At 34.6% G+C, this 11,395-nt stretch overlaps 1 protein-coding gene across 1 annotated transcript; it reads left to right on the top strand.

The window, feature by feature from the left end:
* The first annotated feature begins 4,503 nt into the window (after window positions 1-4,503).
* Window positions 4,504-7,902, top strand: rgs4 (regulator of G protein signaling 4). The gene is made up of 5 exons (XM_051705859.1): window positions 4,504-4,639; window positions 5,016-5,117; window positions 5,319-5,380; window positions 6,507-6,670; window positions 6,757-7,902. Exons 1-5 carry the CDS (start codon window positions 4,596-4,598, stop codon window positions 7,003-7,005), a joined length of 621 nt encoding a protein of 206 aa, XP_051561819.1. The 5' UTR covers window positions 4,504-4,595; the 3' UTR covers window positions 7,006-7,902.
* The last annotated feature ends 3,493 nt before the right edge of the window (window positions 7,903-11,395 follow it).

The raw sequence follows: 11,395 nt of genomic DNA, 5'->3' as shown, positions 1-11,395 counted from the left end.
AAAACCACAGATCACAAGAGAAAAAATCGAGAGAGGTCATTTGCTAGTGTCCAAGACAAGTTGGCTGTTTTCCATCAATTAGCCTGTGCTGCTCTAAGGTGTGAACAGTACCATCAGACAACAATTTTCAGAAATTGCCCTATTCTGTATCCTTACTCTTGTACATCCTGTTCTAGGCACAGATCCAGCTTTTAAACATCTACATGTGTATGCTAATGAAACACCCGAAGGTATTTAACAGCTGCTATTTAACAACATGCTAATCAAAGGCAGCGGAATTCAGTCTGATTTTCTGGCAGGCAGTTAGGAAGAGATGTCAAAACTTCATTTAGTTCACCCAAAAACAAAAACAAAAAAAATGTCTCGTCTTTTAATCCACGTCTTTCCAAAACTGTATGACCTTCTTGTGGAACACAAAAGATGTTCGACAGAATGTTATAGAACATGCCATGAAAAAGTATGGTGACTGAGGCTAACATTCTGCCTAACATTTCCCTTTATTTTCCACGGAAAAAAAGTCATACGGTTTGGAACAACATAAGAGTGAGTAAATTATGATGGAAATTTTATTTATTTATTTATTTTTATAAAATAACCTATAATGGTCATACACTATGCAATAAATAAACAATACTAAGATGGTAGGGGAAAAGATCTAATGAGATTTTTGTTTTTGTTTTGAGTGTCTGTTTACAGATTAATTTAGCCTATTCGTTTAGTCAAACTGCTAATTATAAAGTTTAAGAAGAACAAACAAAACAACATAAAAAAATCTAGTAGCAATGAAAAAACATCACTGTGGGGAAAGAAACTGCATTAAGAATGACCAATCAATAAAAAACATCACAAATAATAGATAAACATCAATATCGGAGCTAAAGCATTTCCAATATCTAGTTAAAGCTTAATGGACCTGAAAGGCCAGCATGCTTTGAGTCACATCCCCACAGGTAAGATCAAGTGATTAATGATAAGAAGAAAAGCATGGGGGAATACAAGGGGGAGGTGACTTTTCCCCTGAATGTGACCTCATATGAACTCAGTTATTACATTCTCACTATGTCCTTGTCTAAACTATTGCTCATTCATACGTGCCTTATGTGGACTAGTTGAATGATCTGGAATTTACAGTCTGACGTCTTTGGTTTTCTGGGTCTTATGTCACAGTGGCGATGGTGTTCTGGCTTCAGATCTCTCCAGGCAGCTGACTTACTAAAGCTACTGATAGGGAAGGTTCAATACTTCGTATGGATGTTTCAACAGTTTGAACTGTATAGAGAGGGAAGACGTGTTTTTAAAATACTTTTGTGAGCAAAAAATAGGTCAAAATCTATTCTTATGTGAGAAGCAAGATTAAAGATGACTGAATCTTTGTGCTATACATTAAAACAAATTTCAACTGGCACATTCAGTTATTGTGGTTGCTTTTTGTTTCATGAGGAAATATGGGTTACACTTTACAATAAGGATACTATTGTTAACATTAGTTAATACATTAGGTATCATGAACTAACAATGAACACTATATTTTTTACAGCATTTATTTGTTAATATTTTAGAAGAATATCTCAACTCTCTAGGTCCATACTATGCAAGTAAGTGGTGACCAGAACTCCAAAAGCTCCAAAAAGGAGATATAGTCAGCACAAAATACTCCATAAGACTCCAGTGGTTTAATCAATGTCTTCTGAAGAGATCCAGTTGGTTTTGGGTTAAAACAGATCAAAATCACAAGTAGTGGTGGCATAGTGGACTAAAGCACTGAACTGGTAAACAAAAGGTTGTTGGATCAATCCCCACAGCCACCACTATTGTGTCCTTGAGCAAGGCACTTAACTCCAGGTTGCTCCAGGGGGATTGTCCCTGTAATAAGGGCACTGTAAGTTGCTTTGGATAAAAGCGTCTGCCAAATGTAAAATAGAACTCAATTTTCACTGTACATCTTGACAGCAGTCTTTTGGGCTATCTTTATTTCCAGCTCGATTACACTATAGCGCCATCTAAAGCTCTGCGCATGCCTCAAGCGCTAGGAAGTGCAATCGAGGTTGAAATCAAGATCCTGCCTAGAGACTGCAATGACAAGATGTAAAGTGAAATAGGAGTTGCATTTTGGTCTGTTCTCACCCAAAAATAACTGGATCATCTCTGAAGACATTGATTAATCCAATGGAGCTTTTTGGAGCTTTTGGAGTTCTGGTCACCATTCACTTGCATTGTATGGACCTACAGAGCTGAGATATTCTCCTAAATATCATTGTTTGTGTTCAGCAGAAGAAAGAAAGTCATACACATCTGGGATGGCATGAGGGTTAGTAAATAATGAGGGAATTTTCATTTTTGGGTGAACTATTCCTTTAACATTAACCAAGATGCTATAAAAGTATTGTTCATTGTTAGTCCATGTTAGTCCAACAACTAATGTTGCTAACTAATGTTAGCAAATGGAACCTTATTCTAAAGTGTTTTCAATGTTACCTGGTTAGAAAATGTAATGATTAGAATATGTAATATTATGGAAATAGTACTTCAGTGCACTTGAAGTAAAAACCCCTCTTCACTTTACCAAGAACTCATTTCATTTCAATGCTTTCAATTTCATTTCAAACCATGAAGTCAGCATGGTAACCTTTAATTGCGACCCCAATGAGCTATTTCTACCTGATCTAACCCTTAAAATTAGCTTGGTTAGTGTAGCCTAATGTATTCATCTTGATGCAGTGAAGTTAAATAATATTTTTTACTTGTATCAAACCATTTAATTTAGATGTCACCTCATAAAACACTTTGTAAGTTAAAGTTTTTTAGCTTACATTTTCTTTGTGAGGTAGGGTCATTAATGAGATATCTTTGGCACTGGCTTTAACACAGAGCTGTTATGATCTGATATGTAGTTACGTCACGGTAATTATTTTGTATTAAATTACACCCGGCTCTGATTAGGGGTCTCTTCCTGTCTCCAGATAATTGCAGAATTTGTACTTTGTCCTTTGACTGCAGTTTAATACTTTTTTTTGTTGTTGTTGTTTTTCCATTTAGGGGATTGTAACATGAGTGAGTGTATCAGTTCAAAATAATAATGGGGATTTCAAGTAAAGAGAAGTACATTTATTTAATATGACTTGTCGAGAACAACATTTATTTGCCTTAAGCACTGCTATAGCTTTTCATTTGTAGCAGTCCTAATAGATTGCTTTAGGGAATTGGAGGGCATGCTGCAATTAAATAGAGCATGGAGACAATGGATATTTGACAGTTCAGAGAATGTTCCTGCCTTGACCTAAGGGGCACCATGCTATCTAAGAGGTCAGTCTAAAGTTGATAGATATGTTCTGGGATATTTATTCAGACCACTATGGTGAATAATGGTAGCAATATTATGACATTTGTAGACATGAAGAAAATTACATTTGCAGATGAAAATATTTACAATAGTCAAGTTATTTTTATTTGTATAGTGCTTTCACAACAGAAAAATATGCTGTAACAGAAAATTATGCAGTAATGTTTGTAATGTCTCAAAAGTCCTCCTTGAGCAGTTCAAATGAAAATGTGACTGAAAATCATGCTTTAAAAATTATTTGTCTTTAGGCCCCCAGTGAGCAAGCCAAAGGCAACTGTGGCAAGGAACACAAAACTCCATAAAATGTTAGTTTATGGAGCAAAATAACCTTGGGAGAAACCAGGCTCAGCTGGGGGAGCCAGTTCCCCTGGCTATACAGCATGAATATAATCCCAAAACTAGTTATCTATGTGTAATACAAGTAGATGTTGGTGGGCAATGTTTAACACTAAAGGATATTGATTGAACTGTAAGATTAATGATTAAGTGTCTTTGAAGTCCATTCCGAATTGACTGTGGAAGTGCACGTAGATGCAGTGTCCTTTTTATGCAATATACGTACAATAAAATAACTTGTAAAAAAAAAGTGATTTAGTCCTAATAAACAAATAACAAATTTAGGCCTTTAAACAAGTTAATTGGTTAGTTCACTTTTTTCAAAAAAATTTAATTATGCCATCATTTTGTCATTGCTCCAAACCTGTATGATTTTCTTTCTTCTATGAATTTTCTGTCTCAGCAAACATGCACTTTCATGGTGTGGATGTGGAAAAATAGAAATGGAAAAAAAAAGGAAATTTACTCATGTTGTTTCAAACTCGTATCACTTTTTTTCTTCAGTGGAAAACAAAAGGAGATGTTTGCCAGAATGTTCAGTCTCAGTCACTATGCATGCACTTTCATGGTATTGAAAAAAAGATGCAATGAAGTGAATGGTGACTGATGCTACCATTCTGCCATTCATCTCCTTTTGTATTACACATAAATTAAGTCACACAAAATTCCACTTTTTTTTTTTTTACATAAAAAAAAAAAAAAAAGATCATCGTATATCACACTTTTTGCTTAAAACTACCTGTTGTGCATCTCCTTTGTTTCTATCTAGGCTGTAATTGGCTGGCTCCTTTGTTGTGAGGGTTGGGGAAGTATAAAAGCAGAGTTGGAGGAGGAGACTGCATTGAGATTGTGAAGATCTGCTTTGTGACACTCAGACTTGTTTTCTCTTACTGTTGGATTTTTATTACGCATCAGCACAATGTGTAAAGGGCTTGCCGCCCTCCCTGCAACATGCTTGAAAAGGTATGAACTGTTCCTCATCGGATATTATTGTAGATCTGCATAGATAATTAATATCCTTGGTTCATTGTTCAAGATTATATGTTGTTGTACTCTGTATACTTTTGTGTTGACCTTTAGCAAAGGCTGTTATGTGGGTTTGAAAAACCCAAATTGGCTTAGAAAATCTAAATGTGATTATTAATAGGAAAAATATGTTTTCTTATGCTTGTAGTAACTTAGGAGCAAACATTTGAGAAATGTTTTTGAGATTTGTTTTAAAGTTACAATTCAGTTTGCTCATAAGCTGCATTGGCTTTTGCTTCCTCTATTTTTTTCTTCCATAATTGAGTTACCAAATTCAAAATACTAATTGAATTACATATATTTAATCCAACAGCGCCAAGGATATAAAGCATAAGATTGGCTTCCTGCTTCAAAAGCCAGACCCTCAAGAACAGAAGGCTTTGAAAGAGAAGGCAAAGGCCACAGTGGTGAACAGGTAAAAGTGAATATAATATAATATAATATGATATAATATAATATAATATAATACTTGTATATGCATAATGATTTTGAAATGTATTATTTAAGCCTTACTGAAGATAATCTAATATACGCCTATACTTTATATATATATGTGTTGTATATTTACATTTATTCACCATCACTATTATGCTATTTATTCTTTCTCTGATTTTAGAATCTCGCCTGTTGAAACTGAGAAATGGAAAACATCATTCAGCAACCTGATTAAAAATGATGGTAAGTGCCAAGATTATTTGGTTATTAAATAAAATCAACAGTTCTGATCCAAAAATACAAGCATGTTATTGAGTTTATGCCCCACGGCAAATAAAATCAAAATTAAATTAAGCAATGAGTAAATGATGATAGAATTTTCAAGTAAAATAATAATAATTAAAAAAAAATTACCTGTGTGTAAAGTAATAATGGAATGCTATGAAATTAATTAAATACAGACCAAAGGCGACATTTTGGTAGTGCAGGTAAAAAGTTTCTCCAGTGACGCTTCGTCATGAGATTGTGTTGGTTAATGAGTTAGTAATGAACAGGCTGGTAAACCTGTGGCACCTGTGACTTATAAGAAAGCCCTGAAGAACTGACCCTGGTTTAGCCATCAAAGAGCCCTTGGCCCCATGCTTTGTCACATTGATGGACCGTGACTATGTTTTCTCAAGCTCTAGAGCTTGTGCTACGTGTCCGCTGACTGCACTATGTGGCCCCTGAAAGCCTGAGAGTTCTGCTCTGGTGGGCTATAGGGGTTATTGACCACAAGGGCAGTCCTCAGAGAATCTCCCCCAGACTTAGAATCCTGACATCTTCATTTCTTAACCTCCTTAGCATCACCAGCATCCCCTTCCTCTCAGAATAATGAATGTAGCTGAAAGATGCGAGATTAAGACGTCTTCAGACAGTTAGTGTGAAAGTCTTGTAAGATTTACTGTCAAATTAAAGTGATAGTTCACCCAAAAATGGAAATTCTGCCATAATTTACTAATTTATCACATATAAGGAGATGCTTGGCAGAATGACTGCCTCAGTCACCATCCACATTTATTGTATAGAAAAAAAAATCCAGTGAAAGAGAATGGTAAATGAAACTAACCAAACTAAATATCCTTAAAGGAAAGTTCACCCAAAAATGAAAATTGTGTCATTATTTACTCAACCTTGATTTTGTTTTTTCGTGGAACACAAAAGAAGATGTAAAGGGGTATATACATCTTCTTTTGTGTTCCACAAAAGAATAGAAAAATATTGAAAGGGCATGTATTGTATACAGCTAAAATAGCCTTTTAACATGGATTCGCAGTGTTACTGTATTGAGTTTCACTCGTATCTAACTGCAAAACTCTTTTCCTTTCAGTTGGTCGGAATGCTTTCGCTGCCTTTTTACAGTCCGAATTTAGTCAAGAGAACATTGAATTCTGGGAGGCTTGTGAGGATTTTAAGCAGACATCAGTGTGCAAGATGGACACGAAAGCTAGAAAGATATTTGAGCAATATGTTGAGGCTGATTCACCGAAAGAGGTGAGAATGCTGCTTGACTACAATATGTGAATGAGAGAATAGACCCATGTAGAAAATGTACTAATAACTTTAAACAAATCTTTCAGGTGAATTTAGATTCTTCCACCAGAGAGAATACTAGAAAGAATTTGGAAAGCTGTGATGGATCCTGCTTCGATGAGGCTCAGAGTAAGATCTTCACCCTCATGGAAAAGGATTCATACAGGCGCTTCCTGAAATCCCAACTGTTCCTGGAACTGTCTCAACCACCAATGGACAATAAACCTTGTGATTTAGACAAAAGAGGAAAGCAAAATATTTCTGACCACAGTCAGTGCCTGCCAAGTTATGCCTAATCTATCCTATCTCCTCCTAGATGGACAAACCATATGCTGAACTTTGCGTTATTCGACTTTCACTCATTTGACTTAGGTTTGTTAAGCTTGCTGAGGTCTAGGAGTAACAAGGTGGAGTTTTAAGCAAGGGACAAACCAGCCACCACAGCAATGTTGCAAAACCATGGTGCAGCCAATGTGATTGATTGTAAAACATTTTCCTTATAATGAAGACCCAAATGGGCAGTACTTGTTACACAAAATTTATTTCCCATTTTTAGCTTTGCAGCAGTGTTATTGAAGTGTGTAACTAATCGCTGCTTAAGCATGACATCATCTTCTAAAAGCATTGTGTGCAGGCAATGTTTTTATAAAAACAAAGGTAAACTCCACACCTACTCTAATTCAACCTTGACATTTCTTTGAATTGGCTTAGGAAAACAGTATACCTGTGACGTAGTTTACAACTAAATGACTGTTACAGATTGAAAAATGCTTCTGCTGAGGATTTTTTTGAGCTATGATGAGAATAACATGAATAACGTCACTAATAATAATCAAGTATATTTTCTTTACTGTAAAATTGTGTAACATATTTATATATGTTTCTGTATAAGCTCTCTCATCTTTACAGGTGATGTCATTTCCTATTCCTTTATTTTCTGTTGGCTGCCCATTATTTGACAATCTATAGAATACAAATGACAAGTGAATGTTATAAATGTGTATGTGCAATGTATAACTTGTCACTGACAATGATTTACATTCTGTTATGTAGTGAAACAGTATAAGATTTCACATATGAAAAAACATATGCTCCTATTAGAATAAATGGCCAAATGTCAGTTGTTTACATATTTGTTTACTGGTGCCATATTTATTTTGTCATATTTATGAATAAAATAACTTCAAATTGAATTCAAATGGTCTCTGAAATACTTAAAGATCAAACAGACAACAATGCCAAAAACACACAAATGATATACTTCTATGTAAATTTTCTACTGGCTTTTCAAGCATTTTGTGTCTAGAAAAACACAGAAACCACATAATCATATGTGATAAAATTTAGTGTTGATAATCTATGAGAAAAATGGACAAAAAAAAGTGTACTGTGAGTCATAAAATAACCTTTTGTTTATATAAAAAATTGACTTAAAAAAACTCACAGGTACAAACTTAACTAGCATTCAATCATTATACAAAAACATCACAGTAACTCTTTTCATATAGATTTTTTTGTTTCTATAACAATTTACAGATTTGTATTGTGAGTTTTACAAGGACCTATTTCAAACCAGTATTAAAATCTAAAAAATGCCTTGGTAGCCATCATGTAAGGAGAAACATTTCCATTAATGACAGCAGAGTCTTGAAAGTGCACAAAATAGTTTATTATGTTGTTAAAAATTCAAGTCAACAACCATTTTCTCTCAAAACACATAACAGTATAATGAGCACCAGTGTGACTTGAGCATGACGTAATGGAGGATTGTCATATGCTGTAAGTGGGTGTTTAGGACATTGAGTGAAGAGCACAGAAAGTTCAGATCTCAAAAACTATAAGTTGGGTATTTTTTAAGGAGAATTTGTGCAAATACAGTGTTTACCTGAAAACTGTGTAGCAAGACTCTTTATTTCGACTATTAAAACTATTTATTTCAGTAATGAAAAGAGTATGTTTCAGTTTTTCTATTGACTGGATTGGTAACACTTTACAATAAGATTGTAAATGTTAACATTAGTTCATGCAATAGTTGGAATGAACTAATAATTACCAAAATAATCTTGATTAATAGAATTATTATTATTTATTTTTTTTACATTAGTTTAAAGGATAGTTAGGATAGTTAGCACAGTATGAACTAACATGCTATCAAAATTGTATTAATAAATTAACATTAAAGAAAAAAAAAGAAAAAAGAAAAATAGTTGATTTTTAAGTTCATGATATCTATGCTGTAACTAAAGTTAATGTATACAACCTTATAAGTGTTACAACTGCCGTAGATTAACTTTGTTTATCAAACTCAGCAATGTCCCCTTGGTTTCAGGGTTACAGGGTATAAAATATTCCTCTCTCCTAATTATCTACTATTAAACTACATCTTAGCAATAGAGCAAAAGATTCTGTTTTGGCAAGATGACGTGTGCAAGCACATGCTCGTAATTAGAAGTATTGTTAAGACTTATTACAATGTATTCACTTATTACATGGTGGAGTGGGGTTAGTTGATAGAGGACAGTTGATACTCTATTAGAATATGTGATTTGGAATATTTTCATCCATTCTCTCTCTCCTATGCTCTCTTGTCTTTTTAAATGAATCCTGAGAGATTTACAGCCAATCAAAGTGCATAAGAGGCTGAGCTGGAGTGGGTTATTTATAAGAAAACTGCTGGATGGGAACATTTAGTTCGGATCTTTTTTGTGCTTCCTTTTTGAAGTAAGAAGCAGAGAAAGTCTATGTGAACAATGATGTGAAACTTCAAAGATTTGTCGCAGTCAGAAGAAAACAAACTCAAATGGAGTACTGAGTCAAAATAATGACTAATACTGAGTATTGCTATATGTCTCATTCAGAGCTGATGCTTTCCATTTTGTTCAATTCACCTTAAAGGAGAAATGCGAGTTAAACAGAAAAAATATTGCTGATGAATTTGAATGAAAAGAAACTGACATTGTGACAATGCAAATTAGCATTTTGAAATTGATCTTATGGGTAAACATTTTATGAAGTCCTAATATAGGGTTCAAATGTCTTTTTTCCATTTTTTTTTTATTTTATTTTTTTTCAAATGGAAAATCATCACATCACTATCATATTGATTCTGACGACATGGATTTAACCACCGGAGTTGTATGGATTACTTTTATGCTGCCTTCATGTGATTTTTGGAGCTTCAAAATTTTGGTACCTATTCACTTGCATTGTATGGACCTACAGAGCTGAGATATTCTTTAAAAAAAAACTTTGTCTGTGTTCAGTAGAAGAAAGAAAGTCATACATATCTGGGATGCCTGAGGGTGTGTAAATGATGAGAGAATTTTCATCTTTGGGTGAACAATCCTTTTAAATGTCACATCCTTTCCAATTTATTATGTATGTCATATCATTTCTTTGTTTTAAATGTTTTCAAAATCCTACAGCTTTGTCTATTTCCAGGTTTAAATTAGATTTTTCAATGTGGACTCTTTTGAACTCTGCTGTAAAAAAAAATAATGAATAGTTTAATCACTACCAACTGTACATAGCTGTTTTAACATCCTAAATGAAATGTGTGACTTTGCAATGCTCTTGATCTACAGAGATTGCATGCTTTTCCTTTGCCGGCAGTAAAAGTGATTAGTAAATGAGTGTCTGGTGGAACAGAGGACAGGCTGTTTTTCCTGAACGGTTTATCTCTCTCTCTCTGTTCTCTGTTCTGTTTCGTGGTAGAACCTTGCTGCAGGACTACCGGCTGCTCATTATTGCCCAGCACAGGGCTTGATGTAATTAAATGCTGCTCTGGCGCTTCAGGTGCTGCAGAGCCTGTTTGATCATTGTTATTGGAGTGAGCAGCTTTTGAAATGCCAGGCTACAGCACACACACCCAAATACAAATACACGCAGAGCAGAAATGAACTTCCTTGAACCAAACAAGAATCAAGATGCTGGCAGTCCACGGGATGCTGTCTCCATTAGGTTGCTTTATTACTGTAACTTGACCAGCAGTGCTTTAACGTGCAACAATATGCTGATAACTTTCAACACAACACATGCGCACATAAGATATAAGCTATCAGAATGCCAGTAAAAGGGTTTGTATGCAGAGCAAAATCTGGGTAATGGGAAAATTCTACAGTATGTGTGCTAATAGGTTCTTGAACCATTAAAAATAAAAAATAACATTTAAAGGGATAGTTCACCCCAAAATTAAAATTCTCTTATCATTTACTCACCCTCGTGCCATCCCAGATGTGTATGGCTTTCTTCTGCTGAACACAAACAAAGATTTCCCATTTGTGTGCATGCACAAATAGCAGGCAAAGTATTATCGTGCCATTAGGGCATGATTAACATCATGGTCAACACACACACACACACACATACAGTAAATCATTCACCAGTGAATCTTACTTCACTTGCCTTGTTAAGCTTCGTCTGAGCTGTCGTAAGACCTACATTGACACCTGGACAAGGCTTTATTTTGTTCGGACCCAGTGTGGAGAGGAATCTGGCAGTTGAAGCCTGTATATATGTATAATAAATGCATTCTTAATGCATTTCACTGCATTTATGATGCTTTATAATACACCTTATGATCAAATATATGTTCTTATGGGCAATTGTGACCACTTTTATATCATAACACTGTAACTTTTTAGACTGCCAAACTAAAAAGTATAATGAGAGCAATAATTGTGGTTA

The sequence above is a fragment of the Myxocyprinus asiaticus genome, chromosome 9 (genome assembly GCF_019703515.2).
Source record: "Myxocyprinus asiaticus isolate MX2 ecotype Aquarium Trade chromosome 9, UBuf_Myxa_2, whole genome shotgun sequence".
Lineage (NCBI taxonomy): Eukaryota > Metazoa > Chordata > Actinopteri > Cypriniformes > Catostomidae > Myxocyprinus > Myxocyprinus asiaticus.
The sequence above is the reverse complement of the archived record's forward strand: the minus strand, read 5'-3'. Positions and strand labels throughout refer to the sequence as shown.

Bases quoted from the DNA above. Each gene is read 5' to 3' on its own strand.
- rgs4 (XM_051705859.1), top strand. From the start codon at position 4,596: ATGTGTAAAGGGCTTGCCGCCCTCCCTGCAACATGCTTGAAAAG. The intron at 4,640-5,015 runs GTATGAACTGTT...TTAATCCAACAG, and splicing joins CCTGCAACATGCTTGAAAAG to CGCCAAGGATATAAAGCATA. The intron at 5,118-5,318 runs GTAAAAGTGAAT...CTCTGATTTTAG, and splicing joins AAGGCCACAGTGGTGAACAG to AATCTCGCCTGTTGAAACTG.